Source organism: Larus michahellis, chromosome Z, assembly GCF_964199755.1.
Source record: "Larus michahellis chromosome Z, bLarMic1.1, whole genome shotgun sequence".
Taxonomy (NCBI): Eukaryota; Metazoa; Chordata; class Aves; order Charadriiformes; family Laridae; genus Larus; species Larus michahellis.
The window spans coordinates 27,267,601-27,293,444 of record NC_133930.1 but is presented as its reverse complement, the minus strand read 5'-3'; the positions used below and the strand labels follow the sequence as shown (position 1 = coordinate 27,293,444).

The window sequence follows — 25,844 nt, the reverse complement described above, 5'->3', positions numbered from 1 at the left end:
GTTCAAATCCCAGGCTTATGCACAATAAACTGCAGAATCCCATCTAGAAGTAGGATGCAAAGCATCAAAATTTCAGTAATATCCTTGTCCTCCTATACTACCCTTAATTCATAGAATTGAAAATGGGTCTGTATTATCACTGTCTGCTCTTTCATTACCACAAATCACAGTAGTTCACTGAACTCAATGCCTCTGCAGCTCTAATTTGTAGCCTTTTAAAATGAGCTCAGGATGAGATACTGAAGGATGATACTATTATAAATTTTTTGCAGTGTATGTACACAACACAGCATTTTTGTGAAGCCACAATTGTAATAATACCACTTATCATTAATAGAAGAGGACAGAACAGTTTAGGATGTTGTGTGTTAGTTTGGGAATGTCTCTCCCTTCACCAGATGCTGCTCCCTAGCTGAGCTGGTCTCTCTGTGGAACTCCTTCCCTGGGGGATTTTAACTCCTTCCTGCTGGAAGGGAATTCCTTATTTTCCCCAATTCCTTTGGCACAAGAACCACCTGCCTAGCATAATATTCTTTTCTCTGAATTCCCCCTCATGGGACAAGTGATTGCACTACCACTCTGGCACCAAGCTGGGAAGAGAGGGGAGTACCACAAGGTGTTGGAAAAGGAATAGCAGGAAGGAAGGTTTGCTTGTAACTCCACCCACAGTAGAGGTGCCATGCAAGTAAGACCATCCCACTCTTGAAGACTGTTGAGGGGATCGGGACAGAGGTACAGAATAGTAGCTGGTGCAGAACAAGGACAGCCAAACCACAGTGTGACAGTATTGTTGTCTGTACTGTGACATTGCTTGCTGTCACATGTGTTTAGAATCCATGACACAATCAATGTATCAGCATATAGTCAATCACTAATGTCCGTTAAGATTTGACAACTATGGACTCCTACACAGGCCCGTGAGGCCCCACACACTTTTCTAGCAGTGTTCCTTCAGGGAAGTTTTGCTGCTTTATTGCTACACAGGTACAGCAGAAGCTGCAACTGAAGAGGTAAAGACAGCATGACTTAAATGACAAAGGCAAAGTAACTTACAGTCACTCACAAATCTGATGCTTTATTTTGCTCATTTTTCTTAGGGGAGAGATACATGTTAATATCTTAAAAGGAACAGACAGAAATGGAAAAGTGTTAGTAGTATCTCTCCCTAGACCAACTAAATGAATAACAGGAAGATGGAAAATGGGATGATGCCTCCTGATTTTCTGTACATGTATGTATCATTTGACAAAAGCTTGTATGCTAATTAGTTAAAAATAAAATGTTCACCATACAAATAATAAAAAGGAAATTTAATGTAATTTGGCATGTAGCTCATTATTGTTGATGGACAGCTGTTGCATTAACTGCAGGGTATCTGCAATACCCAGAAATATTTACTATTTTGCTCTGGAATACAGCTTCACTCTCAGAAGGCAGATAAATTTCTGTAGATATGAATTTTACTGTTCTTGTTTCTTCATTCAGCCACTAGTTCATTCACAAGGATGATTTGGAACCCTAACTTCTCTTCACATAAAACCATCTGGTTTTTTAAAATTATCTGAGTAATCTATGTAACTTACATTTTATAGCTGGCAAAATGGTTTGTGACAGAAATGTTCCAGTCTTTTCGCTCAACCAGCCTATATGTTTTGCCACAGAACTACCTGAAAGCTATACACTGTTGCTTTTACATGACCAAAAGAATCCTGCTCACAGAAACAATATGCAGACATCCTCATCAGATGGCCTAGAAGCATCCATTGTACATGATGCTACATTGTTAGCTGAGCACTCACCACATGACCTGCAGTCAGGGAGTCCCTCTTAGAAAGAAGTAAAAAGAGGCCTTGTAAGAGCTAGCAGCAGGAAGATTCACATAGTCCATGCTCACACCAAGGTGAGCACTCCCAGCTCACATTCGCAGTGCCCTCACAAAAAAGAAATGTCTGCAGGCATGCTTCAAGCCATTACTCTTAATGGCTCTTGTGGGGCTGTTGAATCATAGAATCATCGTATGTGTTGGGTTGGAAGGGACCTTTAAAGGTCACCTAGTCCAAACCCCTGCAGTAAGGAGGGACATTTACAACTGGATGAGGTTGCTCAGAGCCTCATCCAGCCTGGCCTTGAATGTCTGCAGGGATGGGGCCTCCACCACCTCTCTGGGCAACCTGTTCCAGTGTCTCACCACCCTCACAGTAAAGAACTTCTTCCTAATGTCTAATCTAAACCTACCCTGCTCTAGTTTAAAACCATTACCCCTCATCCTATCGCTACATGCCCTTGCAAACAGCCCCTCCCCACCTTCCCTGTAGGCCCCCTTTAGGTCTCCCCGGAGCCTTCCCTGCTCCAGGCTGAACAACCCCAGCTCTCTCAGCCTGTCCTCATAGGAGAGGTGCTCCAGCCCTCGGATCATTTTCTTGTTGGTTGAACACTACCAATCTCGGGGTGCTAAAGAAACAAAACCGGACACAGGGACACTAAAAGTAGTGTCTGAATAGCTCCTGCTTTTCTCCATGATGCTGCAAAAGTAATCTAATTGCTCAGTACCTCCATTTCCTAATATCTGCTTTGGTATCTTTCCAGACCTTTTGTATGTTCACTACCTAATTTCAATGTTCACTGCGTGCACAGTAAGTGATCAGTATGCATTAGCTAAACCTTGAAGTTCTTCCTTGATGTAAACTCTTACTGGAGGTAGCTGAAGCCAATATGGATCACGCTTCTGCAAAATCTGAATGAAAATCGCAGAGTTCTGCTTTCATGTTACTGTATTCTACTTGTATTCCACTTACCTGTATTTTTTAGCAAGGGCATCCCTTTCCGTTCTTTGTTTTGCAAGCATTTCATTCAAAGCATTTTGCATCTGAGACAGCCTTTGGATATACACATCTGTCCAATAATTTGATATAATCAAAATGATGATGGAAATAAGCAGTAGAAAATAATTATAGCAGTAACATTTTTAATGTGGCAAGTTCACAGCCAAAGTATGAAAATATTGTTACAGCAGTACCAAATACTGTCATGCATACTAACAGCTCTTTACAAGTATAGTACTTTTAATGAAATTCTTCATAGAAAGAATTAAATACAAGTTTTACTTTAAAGGAAATAGCCCAAGTACTGGAAAATTTTTAAGTGCAAGTGCGTTGTCTAGCAAATTACTAAGAGAACAGGACAGACAAAAGAACTGTCCTACCGATGATAAGCACTGAAACTTTTGACGTTCTTTGTGTTGGAAGGAGATACATAATATGACAATCATATGTGAGGCTACCTGCTGACGTTACACAACCTTAAGAAGGTGGCTAAAACCTTTATGTTTGAAGTATTATAGAACAGCATAATGAGCTTAGCCTGTTCCAAGTTACATATCACGGTAAAAACATATGTATCATAGTTTTACATAGTTTCAAATCCATATTACAAAATACAATTAATTATAAGTTGTCCCTTTTTGTTAGCTAGATTTTTCTAAAATAAGAAGAGCAATTACAAATTCTTCTTCATATGCCCTATCTCTTAGTAATATAAGATAAGGGAGAGCTTAGAAGTCAGGACCAGCAGATACCACTGGGATAATATGCTAAACATGTAATCTAATTCCAGGACAAACTCTAGAACAGGAAATATGAGCTTTCCATAATAATGAAAAATGGCTAATTACAGGATTAAAAATGACAATTATAAAATGTTTCCCCAAACCTGTTTCATAGTATCTACCAGTATTTACTTACTTATGAAAATAGAAAAATATGAAAATATTGCTCTTATTAAGGCAGCTTAATAGGGAATCTGAATCTATTATTTACAGTAGGTTGTACTGCATGCAAATACCTTGAGGATTTTATTCTATTTTATAAGTTTGTCAACGTACTTCCGCGTTCTTGTTGAGTCTTGTGCCTCTTCACATGTAATAACTACGATTTAGTTTAAAAGGTGCTAGATTATTAATGCTTTTGTTAGTAGTGCTAAGAGATCACCACATTCATTTCTCTCATACCACTAAACAGGAAACGTCTGATAGTTTTATTTTGCTCATTTATGAAATTGCACTGATCTCTAACTATAGGCTTCTGCCTGTTGCATCATCTACCTGTTTGTCAAATATTTTTCAAGAAAACCTCCACCTTGGACTTCCAGAGGGCGAACTTTGACTTGTTAGGACACTGGTTGAGAGAGTCCCTTGGGAGACAGTCCTGAAGGGCAAAGGGGTCCAGGAAGGCTGGACACTCTTCAAGAAGGAAATCTTAGAGGCCCAGGAACAGGCTGTCCCCAAGTGTCGCAAGTCTAAAGGGCAGGGAAAACGGCCAGTCTGGATGAATAAGGAACTTCGCATGGGACTTAGGAATAAAAGGAGGGTTTACCACCTCTGGAAGAAGGGACAGGCAACTCAGGAGGAGTACAGAGATCTCGTTAGGCTATACAGAGAGAAAATTAGGAAGGCAAAAGCCCAGCTGGAGCTCACCTTGGCCACTAACATTAAGGACAACAAAAAAAGCTTTTATAAATACATCAACAAAAAGAAAGTCAGGGAGAATCTCCATCCCTTACTGGATGCTGGGGGGAAAGTTGCAACCAATGACGAGGAGAAGGCTGAGATACTGAATGCCTTCTTTGCCTCCGTTTTCAATAGCCAGACCAGCTATCCCCAGGGTGCTCAGCCTCCCTAGCTGGAAGATAAGGATGGAGAGCAGAACAACCCACCCATAATCCAGGAGGAAGTAGTCAATGATCTGCTTCTGCACCTAGATGTACATAAGTCTACGGGGCCGGATGGGATTCACCCAAGAGTACTCAGGCAGCTGGCGGCAGAGCTCACCAAGCCTCTCTCCATCATTTATCAACAGCCTTGGTCAACAGGGCAGGTGCCAGGTGACTGGAGGGTGGCTAATGTGACGCCCATCTACAAGAAGAGTCAGAAGGAGGATCCGGGGAACTACAGGCCTGTCAGCCTGACCTCGGCACCAGGAAAGACCATGGAGAAGATCATCTTGAGTGAGCTCTCACGGCAAGTGCAGGGCAGCCAAGGAATCAGGGCCAGCCAGTATGGGTTTAGGAAGGGGAGGTCCTGCTTAATCAACGTGATCTCTTTCTATGACCATGTGACCCGCCTTCTGGATGCAGGGAAGGCTGTGGATGTTGTCTATCTGGGCTTCGGTAAGGCCTTTGACACCATCCCCCACTGCATTCTGCTGGAGAAGCTGGCAAATCAGGGCGTAGACAAGTGTATTCTTCACTGGGTTAAAAACTGGCTGGATGGCTGTGCCCAGAGAGTTGTGATTAATGGGGTGAAATCCTCTTGGTGGCCGGTCACCAGTGATGTCCCTCAGGGCTCAGTTTTGGGGCCAGTTTTGTTTAATATCTTCATCAATGGTCTGGATGAGGGGATTGAGGGCACCCTCAGTAAGTTTGCAGATGATACCAAACTAGGTGGGAGTGTTGATCTGCTTGAGGGTAGGAAGGCTCTACAGAGGGACCCGGACAGGCTGGATCGATGGACCAAGGCCAACTGTGCGAGGTTTAATAAGGCCAAGTGCCGAGTCCTGCACTGCGGTCACAACAACCCCAAGCAATGTTACAGGCTTGGGGAAGAGTGGCTGGAAAGCTGCCCGGCAGAAAAGGACCTGGGGGTGCTGGTGGACGGCCAGCTTAACATGAGCCAGCAGTGTGCCCAGGTGGCCAAGACGGCCAACAGCATTCTGGCTTGTATCACGAATAGCGTGGCCAGCAGGAGCAGGGAAGTGATCGTGCCTCTGTACTCGGCACTGGTGAGGCCTCACCTCGAGTACTGTGTTCAGTTCTGGGCCCCTCTGTACAAGAGGGACATTGAAGTGCTGGAGCGTGTCCAGAGGAGAGCTACCAGGCTGGTGAGGGGTCTGGAGACCAGGTCATACAAGGAGATGCTGAGGGAGCTGGGCATGTTTAGCTTGGAGAAGAGGAGGCTGAGGGGAGACCTCCTTGCCCTCTACAACTACCTGAAAGGAGACTGTAGAGAGGCAGGGGTTGGCCTCTTCTCCCAAGTGAATAATGACAGGAGCAGAGGAAATGGTCTGAAGTTGTGGCAGGGGAGGTTTAGATTAGATATTAGGAAGAATTACTTTACTGAAAGAGTGGTCAGGCACTGGGACAGCCTGCCCAGGGAGGTGGTTGAGTCACCACCCCTAGAGGTATTTAAGAAACATCTAGATGTGGCGCTTCAGGGCATGCTCTAGTGGCAGAGATTGTAGGTTGTTTGGTTGGACTCGATGATCTTAAGGGTCCTTTCCAACCATGAAGATTCTGTGATTCTGTGATTCTGTATTGATTTTAATTAACAGTTCATATGCCATAGATTTGAGTTGGAAGTTATGAATCCGCATAATTCCATATCTCACATTTATTTTTAAAGGGATAAATTGACTATTTAAAATACCATTTGAAAGCTCCACCTGATATTCAGGAAAATAAATTTAGAACACCCCTTCCTTTCTGTCCGGAAGCAAAAATGTTTCACGGGCATGAGCTGCTCCAAAGTAAACTGCCCTGCCTAGATGACTTCGGTCAAAGGCATTCCTGCAGCAAGCTTTGCCACTTAAACAGTCATGGCACAGACAAAATAGACTCAAACTGCTACAGAGCACCAGCATTGTGATCTCCTAGGAAGTCAGTGTCACTTAGTAGGCTCTTGAGATTAATCTGAGCTGAGATTTGATAGCCTAAGACAAATTACACCTCTGGGCACCAGCATTTCTGAAACTGCCCATCATCCATAGTGTCTGCCTTAAAGATTTCTCTTTTTTCCCCTCATAAATTGTTTTAGGCTTCTGAAAGTCCAGCTACACCAGAATGAAAAGGCTGCATCTGTTACTTTACATACAGACATAGCTGTTCTTGATCCCAGAAGGGCTCATGTACTTGTAACTGAATAATGCTGCCAACAGTGTGTATTCTTATCTAATGATCCCTTTTTATATGATTAGGTTGACATGAAACACATGCCTCCCAGTAGGACACTTTCCTTTTTTGTCATCATATTCATTCCTATGTAAACTGGAACTACTTCAGGAAGTGCACTTACCTGTGAGCTGTTATAAAAAACCTTATTCTCTGAAGCTGTATTTTCCAGAGGAGATATTAAAATCTATTACATGCAATACTATTTCAAAAACAATTATATTACAAAAGATATTTACCCCCAAAAAAGAAGTGAAACAACTTGAATTTACATCTACCTGCATCTTTGGAAGTTCTCAATTCAAGTAGCAACAGTTCTTTTTGCTGCTGTTCTGCATCTTGTATGGCAGCAACAGACTCCTGTTAACAAACACAAAAATGGTAACAGGAAGTAGAGCCAAGAGCACCATACAAAACACAAGCCACAATGTATGGTATGCAGGATAAGCACTGGTGGACTCAAGTCATTCCAGGCAGGGAATTACTATGTAAAGGCAATAGGGACACTGGTAGGACAGACATACATAGTGCCAAGGGTGTGCTCTGCAAGGGACTGTGACGGCCTGGTTTTGCCAAGGCATTCATGTTCAAAGTCCCACCCCTGAGCACACTGCAGGGATTAGACAGTGCATTTCACCATGACAGCATCACCTAGACAATGTGGGCACAGCCTACAAATAGCAGCAAGAGCTCTCCTAACACACAACTTCTGCAAAAATCTTCCTGGCTGTTTTAAATTAAGATTAAACAATTTCTAAGTACCTTCATTATCATGAAGAAAAATCATCACTCTTTCAAAGAGCCATTTTGAAAATGTGATGAAAGGCCTCAGGATTCCTGACCTTTTTTCTGTTTATATAGGCAATAACAAAGGTATGTAAGTATTGACTACTGTTTGCACAATAAATATAAGTAAACGGGAATCATGAACAGAGAGAAGTGATAATATACACCATTATATACTGTGAACCACAACCTATACACTGTAAGCCTCTGCATGATGCTGTTTCTTACGCACATTCTAAAGGGTTAATTATTTAAATGACATTTTTATGTTATTCAGTCAGTAAATGACACTATGCAGTACTACACTACGAAGCAATTTAACAAAAATCTATTATCTATACTTACAACACTGTATTTCTCATGTTGTGGCTCCAAAGCTGCATCATCATTTTTACAGTAGTCACAACAATGACGTTTTGATCTTCTTGACCTAGAAGGCCATTTCCTCTCTCCGCAATTAAAAAAAATTAATAGAATCTTAAATGAAATTGCAGGAGCATAATAGGTTAGATTAGCTAGTATAGGTTACAAAGATGCAATGGCAGATCACATCATTAACAAAAATATCTTGTACATGCAAATGAGATCAAATTTAGGTAGCATAAGGAAATAAGTCTTTAAAGCTACCACTTTCGAAAACACACGGTTCCTGTGAAGGGAAATGGATAATAACAAAAATATGATGAGTCGAGTATGTCCTTATACCTCATTCTTTCAGGAAAAAAACCAAACTCCTGTATCCTGTCTTCTGAAAATAAATAAATGAATAAATGAAATTCAGAAGTTAATAGAGTTAAAAATACCAGTGACAGGCAATACGCAGCTCTCCAAATCAGAAGCAGTCTAATGTACAGTTTTTCCTTAAGACTACAGGGTAATCCTAGGATTTTCATTACAAAACCAACATACCTGTAACTTCCGTAGTCTCAACAGGAAGTGCAGAGTCCATAGCACTGTAAGACTTCAGCAGTTCTTTCATTTCATCATCACAAGCTCCATCCAAAGCACTTTTCCCTGAATCACTCCTCTCACAGGGATTTGCTCCATGCTGTAGCAGAATCCTGACTGCCTATTAAATATTATTATTTGTATTGTGATTGTTCTTGTTGTGGACTTATAATACAACTCTATGTGTTGTATCTATCATAAATCACAAATAATAAAGGTACAAATAAGATACTCTAAAACCTGTTACACTTGCAATCCCAATTAAACAAACAAGACAACAGACTTATATCTTACACTTCTAATTTTTCCATTAAAATACACAAATAATTCACAACTTGACATTAAACCTACCATCTTTATGGTATTGTTACAGAGAGCACATACAAAACTTCATATATCTATAATAAAAGGAACTGGTCAATTGTATTAAGACAAAAGTGCAGAAAAGAAGTAGACGTGTTTTATTTAATCATTTAATAGTGGTTTTGTTTTTTGCTTACATGCACTGATGATTTTTTTCCTAATTCCAAATCACTTGCAAGTCTGCTTAATTGTAAAATGTGGAAATGAAATTAGGGCATCAGTGGAATCATCTACCCCCTAAAATTCAGATCAGATGAAAGTGTTGACGAGGTCAGAGCTTGGATGGTAAAGAATTTTCATACATATGATTTCTCATCTTTAGCATTTCTTCTTCCTTACATTCAGAGTGCTGTTAAGTATCAGAAAGTATCAGAAAGAGAATACTCTTTAGAAGTTCAGAACCTTCTCCATCGGTTTTCCGCCACAACACTGAGTAATAGCTCACATGTTTTCAAGAACCCTACTGATAGTTTGGCACCAGGCCTGTGAAATCACCTCCTTCGTTTTATCTTTGCTCACAGAAAAAATAAATGTGATGACATATCAGCTCTTCTGACAGGAATAGAAGTGGTACGTTTGAGCTGATTTGGCATCACCCTTTTATGCTTAGTACCCTGGAACTCACTGTGCCAAATTTTATTTGTGTGTAGTACTGGGCCCCACAATTTAAGAAGGATGTGAAGGTCCTTGAAAGTGTCCAGAGGAGGGCAACAAAGCTGGTGAAAGGGCTGGAAGGCATGTCCTGTGAGGAGTGGCAGAGGACTTTGGGCTTGTCTAATTTGGAGAATAGGAGACTGCGGGGTGACCTCATTGCTCTCTGCAGCTTCCGGAGGGGCGGGAGTGGGAACGGAGGTGCTGAGCTCTTCTCCCTGGGAGCCAGTGACAGGACACATGGGAACGGTTCAAAGCTGCGCGAGGGGCGGTTTAGACTGGACATGAAGAAGCATTTCTTTTTGAAGAGGGTGGTCAAACACTGGAACAGGCTTCCTAGAGAGGTGGTCGATGCCCCAAGCCTGTCAGTGTTTAAAAGGCGTTTGGAGAACACCTTTAACAACGTGCTTTAACTTTTGGTCAGCCCTGAAGTGGTCAGGCAGTTGGACTAGATAGATCATTGTAGGTCCCTTCCAACTGAAATAGTCTATTCTATTCTATAGAACCATAGAATGTTTGGGGTTGGAAGGAAAAAAATGAAAAAAACAATTGATTTTTCAATAGCAGGCTTAGGGTTTTTTTCTTGACAAAAAAAAAAATTTTTTACAATGAGGGTAGTGAGACACACTGGATCAGGTTGCCCAGAGAAGTTGTGGATGCCCCATCCCTGGAAGTGTTTAAAGGCAGGCTGCATGGGGCTTTGGGCAAGCTGATCTAGTGAAAGATGTGTCTGTCCACGGCAAGGGGTTGGACTAGATGATCAAATTGATAATGCTCAATTTCAGTATTACTTTTAAAAAGCCCAATATGTGGGAGAGAACCATGGGGAGCTATGAATTTCCCAGATTTGCCTGCTGGACTGAAAAGGTCAACTAACTGTACAATTTCAAGTGTCACTATTGAAAAATATTTCTCTGGTTTTGATGACTTTAAAAAATTTGGGTATATTTCCTAAATGCAAATCACACTGAAATTGTATTAGTAACTTTGACTTTCCTTATTTAAACCAGGATTTTGCTTTGCTGACCCTCTGCTGGAAATTAGGCTCAGGAAATCAAATGTAAAAGAAAAATGTACCTCTAAATAATTGCCAGAAACAGCATCATGTATTGGCAAAATACCATCCAAATTTCTGCTGTTAACATCAGCACCAGCTTTCAGTAATTCTAAGATCACTTCAGTAAATCCCCTATTGGAAGCTTCATGAATTGCTGTCCAACCTAATAAATGCAAGATGACACATATAGCATGCATCTGATTTGGAAAGATCCATACAGCTCACTAATTAGTGACTATACATTTTGCTGCATTTGCTGTACTATAAGCAATGGACTACTTTCTTTTAAGATAAATCTTACACAAACAATCATCTTGAAATGCCAAGGTAAATTATTTTCTGTGTAAGTTAGTTTACTTTAGAGAAAAATGTATCCAAGACTAAGCAGAAAAATAGTTTACTTTTCTACCACACTACTAAAAATAATAAAACCCCCAAACCAATAGACTAGAAAGACTCTAAAAACTCAGAAGATAATATTAATAGTCTGATTTCTAATCCCAATGGCATTTTACAGTATCAAGTCTGCCAGGCACCCAGAATAGAATACCATCCATTCTGAGACTATAAAAATAGAAATGCATTATACATTTAGGTAGAAAAAAAAATAATCTTGTCATCTGATTTTTGTCCTCATTTCCTAAGGAAATAAGATTTGTGAGAATGTGCTTCACACGTGTAAGCATTAGTTGTCCCGACAAACTTTCAAGTCCACTTTCTGGACATATGTCTGAAAATGTGCTCTTCAGCAGAGGAGACAGACCTGATTAATGCCCCTGCTGAGAAAAAGGCTGCATTAGCTTCATGCTGAGACACAAAATACAGGGATTCACTGCTTGTCCTTGCACTCACTGAATGACTTCCTTTGCGTCTCACTATCTTATCACTAATCAAGAATCCATATTAAAATTACATAAATAATATAAAAACATATAGACTATAAATTATATAAAATTGTATCATAAAACAAGCCCCAAAGAGAGTAATTTTCAAACCTGCATAGTCCTGTTCATTGACACAAATTCCAGATGATATTAGAGTTTTCACCAAAGACAAATCTCCTCTCCTAGCAGCAACATGCAGTGGAGTTTCCCCTTTTGCATTTCTCTTAGTTTTCATCTTGCTCCTAGCTCTTGTATTATAGGTATTATGTAAAATTACAGCTTCTTTTCTGGTAGATACAGAGGGCTCTAAACACATATTAGGTGTTCATTAGGAACCACAAAAAATATTTCATTATAAACAAAGAATTAAGCTTCATAACTCATTTGAATTCATGTAAATATGTGCAACACTGTTGCCTTAATTATTCAATAACATTAATTGAATACACCAAAAAGTTAAAGGTACTGCGTAACAGCTCAGATAACAAACAGACCATATACAAAAGAAATCTAGAAGATTTAAAGGTACAACTGATTAGGGATCAACAAAAAAGGTAACAAGGTTGAAGTTTTATACTGTATAGAAGTAGGGAGTATGTAACCTTTCCCCATGGACTGCTTTCAAGTTACCAGACATGCCTGCTAAACATATAAAGTACACACATATAGGTATTTAAGGAACTATATAAAAGTGAAGACTTGACTGTCACCTCTTTTCCACTCCTAATTCTGTATGAGGGAAGAGATAGGTTTCTACATAAGGCATTTTTACAGCTGTGATGTGAAAAAGTCCTGTAGGCTGATTACAGATCTTTGATTAATGTCTAGTGACATAATTGAACTGCCTTTTAATTAAACCTGTGCAGGACTGGACCAACAGTTGTAAATAAATTTGATTTAATCCTTCTCTTACTGGTCCACAAAGCAAACAACATCCACTTTAAATTTTATCACATGATCATCACACAGGTCCTAATTCTAAGGCTTCAGTTAACAGATGTATCAAACTGTAAGAGCTACAAAGAAAAAAACAGATTAAAAAAGTACAGATTCTGTGTACAGTGTAAGGACAACCTCTTCCCCCAAACTGCTACCAAAAAGGCAGGGTGTATAAACCTTCAAAAGCTCCATCATGCATGTTAGCTCTTTTTTTAAACTCCTGTTCCTGCTGTTATAATACTGTGCTATCAGATTTTTAGAAAAGTTCACTGTGTTCTTTCTCAGATTTTTAAAAAACTGTAATTTGTCCAAAAAAAGGAAAGTGTAAGGTTTTAAATAAGCATTTTGCAACTCTTATCCATGTTTTCTTAATTATTCCTATGAACAATTACTTGCTGCATCCCAAGCATTTCCTCTTCTCAACAGACAAGCTGTCTTCCCAAATATTTTCAGTTGTCAGTATCCATTGCTATCAAGCATCGTCCATGATTTGGCAGCTACCTTTCTTCAGGCTCCTCCTGCCTTCTGAAAAATCTGCTTTTCCAAGGTTTCCTTTAAGGTAAACTACTGACCTCGTCACCCAAGACTGTTTGGAAGAACATGAAAGATATACTGCAACTATATTAAAGACAGACATATAGTAAGGATATATCCATAAGAATTTTAAACTAGCTGTTCAGGCACTGCTGCAGCCAGACCATGCCAGCATGGAGCTCACTGGAAGCTATTCTAACTAAGCTATTCTAAGCTAACTAGCTATTCTAAGCATTCAGGTGGCCCTCTTTTCATTGGGGGTGCTTGGCCCACACCATATGGGCAACCAGAAGAGCTAAAGAGTTTCTTTTTTAAATGAAAACTGGGATTCTAGAGCACATGGAGGGGTCACATTATTGAAATTCTCCTCCAATCTGAGACTTGCTTTTCTGTAAGATAATGTACTGTGTTTTGTCTAAAAGCTTTTAGTCTTGAATTCCCAAAGCAATCATCCACTTTCTGGTTCTTCCGTTTCTTCCCCTTTGATTCATGGGAGAATAGCCTAGGGACTCTTTGGAGATGTGGGAGGAAAAAAAGGTGCACAACAGCCCATTAAGCTAATGACCCTTAGCAATATCTGCGGCAAGTGAACAGAAATAATTGCAAAGTTTTCCAGTTAAGTTGTCATGCACAACAGTTTTCTTCATGGTTGTTAGGAAACATTTGCAAAAGCATAATGGGACATTGGTATGTGAATCACAAAATACTAGTTCTCCACGGAACGCACTGCCAGGTGGGTCATGAGCAGGAAAGATCATGAACTTGGCAAATACAAAACCCAGTCAGCACATGTACAAAGATAAGATGGAGAGATCACAGTGACCAGCAAACAGACTCGATCAGGCTGCCATAGCTCAACAACTTCAGGGATATCCTCCTTCAAAAAGACATTTGAATACTTCAGCATTGGTCTAGTGTAATTCTTTCCACCAATTGAACTTCAAGAAAAGAAGCAAGCTCTTTTTACCTTCCCTACGTATAAGCAGAATAGGAATGTTGAGACCCTAGTAAGTAACTGACCGTAGATGAAAGTGACAACTGTGTCATTTAGGAAGAAAAGATTTTTATTCAACAATAGAATAATACAAGAAAGACCACTGGGACACAGAAACAATCAGATGAGATGCAAAAGCCGGTTAATGAAGAAGAGGCACGAGACAGCAAAAAATATGAAAACTCTGTGAGTCAGAAAACATTATCCCATCTTCCATGTTTTTCTGCTGTGATCTGAATGCTATTGTCCCCGTCTCTAAAGCTATTAATACCTTCAACTGTACAAAGGGCTATACTTTCTTGCATCACCTCTCAAGCAGCAACGTTCTCCTGGGATGAAGGAAATAATTAAATTTTAGCTGAATAAAATATTACCTGAAGAATCTCTTTTGGTGGAAAAAAGTAATCTGTGAAATGCTATTCTAGGAGACCAAAATGTACGACACATGTTTGGAATAAAGTTTTTTTAAAATCATAACTGTATATATAGGAGGCAGAAAAAAAAAGGAAAAAAAATGTATTAATGCACATAGACCTTATTATAAAGACTGAGCAGGAATAAGGAGCTACAAAAAAGAACAACTGTAGGGAAAGGAATCATTTCTATGTTCAATTATTCTTCCAATAATTAGCAGTGGACGACAACATGTATCAGACATGCCGTGGATTTTTTTCCAGAATTAAGTAAGAAGGCATTCCTACAACAAGAGAAACCAGTTTGGAGATAGGAAAGCTAAGTACTGACACTGCCAAGTACTGGAGAGATGTAAGTAACATGCAGCACCTACTCCTTTTCGTTCTTCCTTCAACTTCCAAAAGACAATGCAAGCTTGCAGTCCAAAAACTCAAAAGAACACCAACTTAATATAGGTTGAAAACTAGCAACCACACGAGACAGGAACAGGAAACAGCTGAAGGCAGAAGACAAGAAGACCGTGACTATCAAAGAGAAAAGGATCAGCAGGAACTTCACATAGTTTCCTGGATGTTTTTTGTCATGTGTTACAGCACATTGCAGAGATTGGCTGATCAGTCCTTAATTCAACTTGTAAGACTAGTGAGCATCCAGACAAAGTCTCCAAATAGAAGGAGGGTACTAAGCAAAGAACAAAAAGAAGTAAATAAATTAGTATGTTGATAGTATGTGTGCAGATGTATTTGTGTATATTGTCTGTGTGTGTGTGTATGTATGGGTGGGCATATATATTTTTATATGTATTATTTTAAGTACCCATGCTGTTATGTACATTGGTTTTTAAAGCATTTAATGGACGTAGAGCATGAATCCCATTGATTTTCAAAATATATACAATCTACTTAATGTTAGCATTCATTTACATTTCACTCAAAGGCACCCAAAATTTGACCAACAGACCCCAGCAACACATAACTGCAGTCCAAGGAAGAAACTAAACTTTCTTGCTGTACAGACTTGGAAAAAATAAATCAAATGTTATATCCACACACAAATACACATGCATTCACACATACTTCTATAAACCTACAGAAGTTTGTGGTAGCTGCCTTCCTTTTCTACAGACTTGCCTTGCTTTTGCGAAGTGCTTCATACACTCATCACAACTGTTATAATTCCCTTCGATTTCTCTTCCACCAAGGCAGTGGGATGAATTTTCCAACATCAGTTTAGGAAGAGAAAAGGAGAGCCCCAAGGAATCCTGCAGAAAGTCTCCCCTCAAAAAACGCACTAACATTTTCATGGTCAGAAGAGAGCCATGCATTTATGTATGAGTACATTTGCCCATCTTGCAGTGGCAAGTCAACTACAGTTATTGTAAAAGTCAATAACTTATCACAGCAAGGGACATAACGTTACCCTGCCCCTCAACTTCATCCCCTTACTATCATATGTCCCCTATACATACGTATGCCTGTATGTACATACAAAGCATACATTTACAGTGACACAGTAGTTATTTGAACTGGAAAGTTTCACAGAGCTGGAAACAGTTACAAAAAAAAAACAGTTTGAAGAAAAAACATCAGCAGAAAAATATGAATAAAAGCCAGGAAGTATTTCACACATATCACATACTCAAGATGAAAAGCTACACCAATTCAAAATCTAACCTGGTTCAGGAAGCAAATTAGAGAGCAACAGTAAATGAGAAATTAAAAAATGGGAAGCGAATGGTAGCAAATATAAATAAGGAGTTGTAGAAAACTGCCATGGAAAACAAAAGAATACAAGGAGATAGTCACAGACAGCTAAGGTCCTAAGGAGGCAGTATTTTAAAATCTATCAAATCTAGAAAAACATTTCTCAAACTCTTGATTACTAGAGAGAAATGACAGAATTGTCTAAGACAATCAGAAAAGACAAATACTCTATCCCATATCAAAGCAAAGCGCTACACAAGAAATTCTTATCATCTAATGACACAGTTTTTTTCGTTTCAACACAAGTTAAGGAGAATGCCAAGTGATATAACGATAAACATTTTTGAATCATCAGTCCAGATATATTACATTTAAAAGTTTTAAGAGAGGAGGGATCCCATCTGAACTACAGGTTGTGGTTTTAAGTAAGTCTTGAGTGCTATGGTTCTCTGATTCCAGAAAGAACTAAAGTACAAAAGATGACTGCCAGCTTTACCAAAAAAAGCAGTAAGTGAAAAATACTTGGGGGTTATGATGAGTAATCAGTTGGACCAGGTCTCTATTGTGATGATAAGGCTACAAGATAAACGCAAGTCATAGACATGGGATGAAACCGCTAAACAGAAAGCTGTACGTGCGGGCGGAAGAGAATATAACTTCCGGAGGACACTAGATCCTTATTCTCATATAAGTAGGTTTGTGTGTATACTACAGCTAAAACCAAATGTACCAGTACAATCAGAACCTATGCTGATTTGTGCCTGATGAGGATATAGTCTATAAAACAGAAGTAGATATATGTGTGCCAAATATATGGAGAAACCAGGTTTTCTTCTTTGATCTGTCATACGTAAAATATGAGGACTGAGAACCAATTCAGTGTCATTTTAAACTATCATTTATCTAATATAGTCAACTAAGGATCAATGTAATATTTTTTTAAGCTCTCGGTTATGATCCTGCATCTTCTCAAGCACGATGCTGAAAAACTTATGAATGTAAGATAAGCAAACCAAAGTGTGTGCATCCTGTAAAACGGAGTACTGAAGTTCTGGAAATATTTCAAGTATTTGGAACTCACCAGAGTATTTGCTCAACATGCTACAAATATTTTTCTAAACTTTCTCTCATGTATTACAAAAGGTCTTCTTCATGTATGTCTGGAAAAAAATTCCATTGTTTTTATAAAATATTATTAACTTCTCACCTGCTTTCTTGGATGTTTGCTGTTCTGCTGCTTGACTGAATTGTAACTGATTAGATGAAAGTTTGTTTTTGCTGCTATTCGAATAGGAGGCTGCCTTTTGGCTTGTCTCCTGAGGGTGTAATCTTACTCTTTTAGTCTGGACTTCTGTTTCAGTAAACTGTGAAAGCATGTTGGTCTCTGCATTTCCTCCTCCTCTATTTTTTTCAGTGCCTTCTGTTCCAGTTACTGCAGCAAAGACTCCTTCATCTGTTGGTTTAATAAAAGAATTCAAGAGTATTTATGGCATAATACTCAGTAACTTCAGAAATTATAACTGATATTAAAATGAATGTCAAAATGACCACCACTAGGTTAAAAAATGCCTGCAGTAACTCATCGATTTTTGAAAAGACTTTAACATAATAAATCCTTTCTCCACTATTCACCATATGTTAATGTACTGAGATTGAATCAAAACAATTCAAAGATTCTTTTGTGAAAATACAACCTTTATCGATTCTTACATATTAAAAAAAATAAGGTATCTAAGAATTTCATTCTGATTATTGTAATGACCATTGTGGTCACAGTTGTTTGGTAAATACAACGGAGACTTGGATATAGAACAGCCTCCCAAAATACAAAGCAAAAACTACTAAATACTTAATATGGCACAGCGGACTGCACCACAATACATTCCATGTGTCTGCTATTTAGTCATGGCAAAATACATTCTCCGGAGACCAACAGCTGGGCTTTTTAAATAAAATATAGAGAATGCTTACAAAAAACTCACAAAATAATTATTTCCAAACAAAACATGGTACCTGTTTTCTGGGAGGTTTCTTTCTGTGTGTTTTCCACAATCTGAAATGAGTAAGGAGACTTGCTCTCTATGTTAACACCAAAATTCAGATCTGCTTTTGAGTTGGTCTCCCGAAGATCGTCTCTCTTTCGTCTAACATGAAGTGTGCCCTTCTCATGGAGTTGTAAAGCTATAGGCTCGACCCCTAAACTACTAGCATTTTCAGTTTCCATGTGACATCCTTCAACACCTTCTTCTGCATTAGGCAGGATCCTCCCTCCTTTTTCTGTCTGTGGAGCCTTTTGTTCAATGGTGCTTAGTACACCACTGGTAGAATTATAAGGACTTCCAGAAACACTTTCTCCATTAGTAGCTGCTAAAAGCTCACGTGCTAACAGTGCTTCTGCATTTGCTTGAAGTGTCTGTTCAGTGCAGGTGGTTCCATCTTCAGATATATTGGTATAAATGTTTTGCACTTCATTTACAATAGTCTGTTGCAATATGTCTGTGCTGTCTGAATTCATAAGATTTGCACACGCTGGTTCTGACTCATCTGTCTGTAAGGAAATCTGCTCAAACAAAGGCAAAGAGAGTTTTAAACTTAGAGCTGATCCATTAATTTTGTTTCCATCAACATCAGATTTAACTTGATTTGTCAAGTTTTGCAAAGAAATAATTTGTTCTGAAGGTATTCTCGTATTGGTATTTAGATTCCTGTCACTCAAACTACTACTGTTATTCTGCTTGAGACTATGTTGATCACTATCATAACTCTTGACTTCCTGTTGTAACTTTAAAGCAGACATATTGTGAGTGGAAGTCAAAGCCAGTAAGTACTGACTGAGAAGCAAGTTCTGTTAAATCAGTAGTCTGAGAATGTTGTGCGGACGCTATTTCTCCAGAAACCACTGATGTGGGGCAAGGCAAACTGGTGATCTCCTCCCCTGCTGCAACGGAAGTTGCTAAGCTTTCAGCAGTTCTGCCCGTTTATTCTGTAAGCGGATTTTCACTGTTACCACCATTGAATTCACGTTCCTGTTGAAATTCTGTCCGACTCAGTTTTCCTTCATTAATTGGGATGCAACAATTATGATTAGAAACAGCAACAGTGTGGCCTATTTCACTAGGTCCAGCACCAGGGAAATATGTTTTCTGTAATTTAACTGTTCCTTGATTTGTAAGTGGACCTGAACAGGAGGTCCATCGAACACGAGCCATTATTTCTGAATAGTTTTACCCTTGGCTGTAGCCTCTGCTATAAGAACAGCAGATCTACTTGTCTTTTTTGAACTTTTATTTTTTTTCATTCTGTTTTCTGCCTTCAGAATCCTGAAGAACTTTATTTTTTGTATATTTCATCAAATTTGGTTTTCTGATTTGCTCATCTTTAGCAAAACTTCCTTTGATGCTTTAGTATTATCGTGTTGAATTGTGCCATCTGCATTTAATTCTAGCTGTAAAACAGGCCACATACTTCATTTCATTTTCTGATAAATTGCTTTATTATATACTACAAGAAAACTGTGCTATAGTGAACTTAACTGATTTCCTCTGCCTGTGAAGCTTTTTAAGACAGCAGGACAAAGAAATTAAGGAACAGAAATATGTGTATAAAAGTCTAAAAAATAATGGGTGAAATTCAATGATAAATATTAATGAAGTGCTTTACACCTTTATTTATTTATGAAAATTAAACCGGTTTCAAATTAATGCTCTGCCTTTAAAGAATTAAAGCTACATTGCTTCTGTAGTCATATACCAGAGCTACAGTTTCACATTTCTGGCAAATCTGGCTGTAATGATTCTAGGAAAACTACACAGAAAGGGAAATAACACAGCAAAAACATGCAGAATTAACTTATGCAAATCTCACAACAAAACTACTTCAACGGCCAATAACTAACTAGAATTATCCTATTGATTACTTTGTATCTGGAGATAGAACCAGAACACAAATAGTGCAACAATTCACACAACTATTGAAACCATCAGTTACAAAGTCACAGTAATAGTTTTTCCCAATTAAATGTTTACAACACCTTCTGCTTGGAGAATACCCTTCATCAATCAACTAATGTTTTAAAATGTAACCTCAGACTACCCACCAAGGATGCTGTTACAACATAACATTTCTAAGGATACTAGAGACTGCACTACTGTGAGTAACTAGGACAGTTATCACAACCACACAAGACTTTGAGAAGCAAGAATAAAGTGTGCACACTGCATTATATGTTTCAGATATCACCAGTTATCATTGTCATCATAAAGGGGAGAAAACAAGAACGGGGACAGCAAAGCTTCCAATGCCAAAAGCTATTGGCTACATGCAAACAAACTATGACCCAAGTGAGTGTCTTCATGTGAGGCACCAGCTCCTGCACCTCAGTGAGGTCTCATGGCATCACTGTGCAACCCCTGTGCAAGACAGTGGCTCCCTAACCCTCTCCTATGGAAACGCAACACAACTTACTAACAGAGGCAAGAAGCAGCTATCCTACTGCTACAAGCCAGGCTACATCTTGCGGTCAGTCAGGTTCCTGCAAGTACAAAGAGGCACTGATGTACCGTGCTGGTTGTAACTCACCTCTGCAGCACTTGCAAAAACTCAGCAAGAACCACTGACTGTGAGGGGCAGCTGATTGATTACCTCTGACTTGCCTCTTCATGAGGCTGCAGCTTATCCCAAGTACCAGCAAGGATCACCAACTGCTTGCCAAAGAATTGGCATAATACTGAATATCACTCTGTTTCAGTCTCTGCTAGGTATGAAGCATCTAGTACGTCATGTGCTGGTTTTGAAGCACATTTCAGAAATAGCCATCTGCTTTAGTACTGAAGACTGCCAGTAAGACCTTAACAGTTCAGCATCAAACTAACATCAGGATTCTTTGTAAAGATGTACCTGGTGCAGGTTTGTATCCTCTACGCTTTGAGTATTTAACATATTATTTGAATCATCTCCACCTGAAATGAAAATGAAAGACAGAAAGAAACCAGAATTGAAAAGAGACCATAATTCTTTACTTGACATACATACGATCTTGTGTCCACAATTTTGTATGTAACAGTACTTACCACACTTAGCCATCCAGAAAAATTATCAAACCATAAGGGTTTTATTAGAATCTAAAACATATCAATATATAATTATATGTATATATATTTTAAAATCTTGGAGTCTGATCCTTGTTGCAGATGGCATCTTGTATAAACCAGGACAGGTGAGAGTGAAGTATCATGTTATGCTTCCAAATTTTTTTGAAGATTAGTGACCTGAGCAATTCTTTCTGAAACCTGAAGGAGCTACTACATTGCCCTAACTTCTCACAGGCTTCCCTGATCCCCAAGAGACTTTTCTGAAGCCAGTGATGGTGGGATGACAGCTTACGTCTTTCTCTGTATAGAATATTTGGGTGGGGAAAGGGATGGAGCAGTGAAAGCCAAGTCACTGGTGTAAAAAGAGGCAGGGATATTCCCCAGCATCAACTCAGTGCCTTGCTGGTGGTTTGCTTTAGCTTTCCAGCTACCCTCTGTGCTGACAAAATGGCACAAAAAGACTATAGCAGCCACCAAGATCTTACCCTAGATATTAATATACTTACCCAACCCATGCAACTCTATGCATTTACTTCTGGCCAACGTGTTCTTAAACCTAGAATAACCACACCATATTGGAAAAAATCTAGCTCATCACCTTTTATTATTTTGTACTGCAACATCAACCCCAACCCCAGCCCTAAGATTCACCCAACAACTCGCACAGGAACCAGCCTTAAATTTAACAGGCATTTCACAGCATGGCAACTCTTTCTCCACCACTTCAGGGAACCTGGCATGCCAGATGTTAACCCTAGCCTTAGGATCACTGTTAGTCCACTGGATCTTGCCGGTCTTAGTTCTAAATTAAACCAAATGGCCCAGCTATTGAGCAGTGATTAAGCCAAACCATAATCCAAACCATAATTTTGAACATATGTTTAGCCCAACAATCTTTGTAAGGCTCAGAATATCAAGGTCCCTCTAATAATGGGACCTCCCAAATACAGCAGTCGCTCTCAGGCTAATCTCTTAGAGTAGCCTCCAAGTATTGCACCAAGTTTCAGTAACGGCAACTAGGCTGTAGCTTTCTAGCAGTATGGTGGCTTCCAGTTCCTCCTGTTTGCTGCCCATGCTCCGTGCATTGGTGTAGAGGCACTTCAGATGGGCTGTCACCTTTTTACAGGAACGAACCTTAATTCCTTTGAGTATTTCCCTGGTGTTCCCCTGTTGGCTCCTATTACCTCAGGAGCCCCTGGCTCATCTCTGTAAGACTTCAAGTGTGCTCCAGTGTACCCAGCACATCTCAGAGCAACAGGCTCAGGGCACTCACTAGAACCCAGTCCCTATAACCTTGGTGTGTCATCCCACAGCTTCTCACAAGCAAGCCTGATATTAACCCCCTTTCCTCTTCAAGTCTAGTTTGAAGATCTGCCGATGAGCCCCACTAGCTCATGAGCAAAGACCCTCTTTCCCCTTTGAGAAAGGTGAATCCCATCAGACACCAGCAGGCCTGGTGCCATGTAGACCAGCCCATTACCAAAAAACACAAAACTGTCATGGTGGTAACAGCCACAGAGCCATGTATTAATAGACTGGGTCCATCTGTTTCTTCCCATGTCACTGCCCACAACAGGAAGGATAGACAAAAAAATTACCTGTGCACCAGATTCCCCTACCAACTGTCCCAAGACAATCTCTTTTGATTGTCCTTGGACTATATGTTGCAGCTTCATTGCCACCCACATGGAAAAGCAATGACCAGTAATAGCCAGAAGGCTGGGGACTCCTTCCACACTTAAACATGCCACAGCCCATGCTGGCCTACTGGCGTCAAATAGTTTTAGTTATAACACTAATCAAGGCTTATCTTGTGGCACTTCCTTGTACCTGCTCCTGACACAGCAGCCTCTTCTGAACCTTCTTCTCAATTTAATTCCTAAGACTGTGCAAGATTCAACTCTCACCTTTTAGCCAAAATGTTTACCTACAATGCCTTGCAAACCCACTGTTACCTACAGGAATATTACCCTAGCCCCAGCCCTAACATTAGCAGTTAAGGATAAGCAGTTAAAGCTTGGCAACTCCTAAGATCTAGATATAATTCTAGATCATCCATACAGATCCTTCAAAATTCAGCCTCTATGCCAGTTTAGAACCAAATTTTATCCTTAGGTCTAAGCTATACCTCAACCATCAGCAAGTCCAGCCATGCCCCATCTTACATTTGGATAGGCAACAACTATTGTGCTTCACATCTTCATTTCAAATTTAAAGGTAGCTTCAGCCCATGAAAAAGCTGGACATCATTATCTTTTTTACTTTGCCAATGTACAGCAACTGTGCTGGGTAAGGATTACTCACTGGCACTCAAGCAGCAGAGAGTCAAGCCCATGGAATTACTAGCAATTCCATATCCACTCCCACCAAAATGGAATAAATCAAGATACCAGCTTCATGACCCACAGAACAATTCTGGTCCATGAAGGAGGTGTTGAGGAAAAAAAAAAGATGGAATGTAAGTTTTTGAACTGGGTTTAGCAAAGCCTTGCATCAGCTCCTTAAAACATTCATTATGTGACAGTTTTTTGTAGACTGAGGAAAGTAAGGGAAAGAGAAGAGGATCTTCTGCTTCCTATCTTCCAGCTCTCAAACCAGCATTCCCTCCAGAAGACCATTTTCATGGTCAACTTTACTCTTCAACCATCTCCCATTACCAGAAGGCTGTCTGGGCCTAATTCACATACTAAATATGTGAATTGATATGTGAATTAGGCTTATTAAGACTGTTCTGCTCCCACTAAGCAAAATTATCTTAATTTAACTGGAAACTCTTGAGTCCTCCAACCCAGAATATTGTGTATTTTTATAGAATTTGCTTCATTATAGGCAAAGGATATTGCATCGGGTTGTCCAAAAATTTTGTGCTATTAGGTTTTGCTGCTGAATACTTGAAAATCAACTAAGTTTTAACTACATTGCTTTACGCTGACAGTGCTTCAAGATAAATGGTTTTTAACAGTATCATCAGTAAAACATTTTACTGGCATTTTATAGAGCCTATTTCATTAAGAAACTCTAGTAACTCCATATTCTGGAGCAAAAAGTAGAAATCTGTTAAGGAAGCATAAAAAAGGTTCAGTTAGGGGAAGGTACCTATTTCTCCCTCAGTGAAAAGTATCCTCTATCTGATATACTAATAAGCCCCTGAAAAATCGAACCTGCAACATGTTCAGTTAATGATCATTAGAATTTAGCAACATGACTCTCCAAGGACACTGTGCATGCTCCAGACCAAGGAGAAACGCAAGTTTCATTGCAACTGTTTTTCAGCTCCCTCAAGGCACTGTGAATCAAGACATAAATGGAGAGCACAGAGAGTATCTCTCCCATGCTGTCCATATCCTACATGATGACATCCAGGAAAAAAAGAGGGGAAAAAAAAAAAACAACAAAAGAACCCAAGAACTCAGTAAGGTACTGAAGCAGAGTACTGAAGCACGGGAATAAGGAAAAATCCAAGGCTAAGACATACCTAATCACTGGTAGAAGGCTTTAAAAGAAGAGAAAAGGCACAAAGGCAGAATATAATCATCAGAACAATGATTCCCGAAGAAGGGAGATGAAAGTGCATTTCAAAATAACACAGGTCTGGCAACTCTACTTCTTCCTGATTACACCTCCCTCACTAAAAAAAAAGAATGAAGTAGGTCAGCCTCTCATCTCTTCAAAAAGTTCAACTAAAACACATTTTGCGCAGTTGTGCTTCTTTCACACCAAAAAATAGCAGCCAGAGCCTGGCAGATGAAGAAACAGTCACCTAGCAAGACATGCAATCTTTAGTACGCTTGCCCACCGAGGCTGCAGCTGAACCCACATTATTAACGTTCTGTTGTTGTCAGCAGATGGCTTTGAAACCCACCAACAAAATATGTTCTCATCTACCTCCAGTACAAGTTAATACACATTATGAGTCACTCTGTTAGCTCAAATGCCACAGTCCTGTGCCGTAAAAGTCTGAAATTTGCTGCTGACCCAATCTCTCTCTCAGTATATTCCAAATGATGGAGAATTTCTACCTTAATTTTTTCTCTGTTATATGCCAGCATTATGCAATAGCCTTTAACTGCAAAACACTTTTTTTTTGTTTCCACAGAGCAGCTGTGAAATCCTAGCCACTGCACAGAGTGGAAACACCCTAAGAATGAATCAAAGTGTTCTACCAAATGAGACAACTATCTGTGAAACCGTTTTCCCTTTTGTTATGAAGTTTATCAGAGACCAACTGATGAGACAGGGAACTGTGAAGTAAAGAACAACAGACTTACATTCAAAACAACCAATTGATACTTTAGGGTGTGGCAATGTCTTGACACAGAATATCACACATGAAGCTGGATAAGGTGAATTGCTTCAATCAAAAGTTCCCCAGCTGGCTACTATTTGTCATTCTTTCTTTTTGGTGCCCAAGATGAAGTAAAAATGCAAAATACCAAGTACTCACAGCTTTACAGAATCAAAGCAATACTAAATTATGAAGCTACAAGTTCCTTCAAGATGCAAGGGGCAAAATCAGAGTCCCTGAAAAATTAAACTGGGAAG

At 39.4% G+C, this 25,844-nt stretch overlaps 1 protein-coding gene across 1 annotated transcript in view; it reads right to left on the bottom strand.

Moving 5' to 3' along the window:
- ANKRD31 (ankyrin repeat domain 31) overlaps nucleotides 1–25,844 on the bottom strand; it is a 69,061-nt gene that overhangs the window by 19,613 nt on the left and 23,604 nt on the right. The window contains exons 12-20 of the mRNA XM_074569773.1: nucleotides 21,109–21,170; nucleotides 18,226–18,772; nucleotides 17,420–17,665; nucleotides 11,740–11,934; nucleotides 10,765–10,907; nucleotides 8,635–8,794; nucleotides 8,071–8,174; nucleotides 7,218–7,296; nucleotides 2,796–2,892 (exon numbers count right to left, since the gene is read on the bottom strand). Of these exons, the coding sequence (XP_074425874.1) occupies nucleotides 2,796–2,892; nucleotides 7,218–7,296; nucleotides 8,071–8,174; nucleotides 8,635–8,794; nucleotides 10,765–10,907; nucleotides 11,740–11,934; nucleotides 17,420–17,665; nucleotides 18,226–18,772; nucleotides 21,109–21,170 (1,633 nt within the window). The remainder of the gene's footprint in view (nucleotides 1–2,795; nucleotides 2,893–7,217; nucleotides 7,297–8,070; nucleotides 8,175–8,634; nucleotides 8,795–10,764; nucleotides 10,908–11,739; nucleotides 11,935–17,419; nucleotides 17,666–18,225; nucleotides 18,773–21,108; nucleotides 21,171–25,844) is intronic.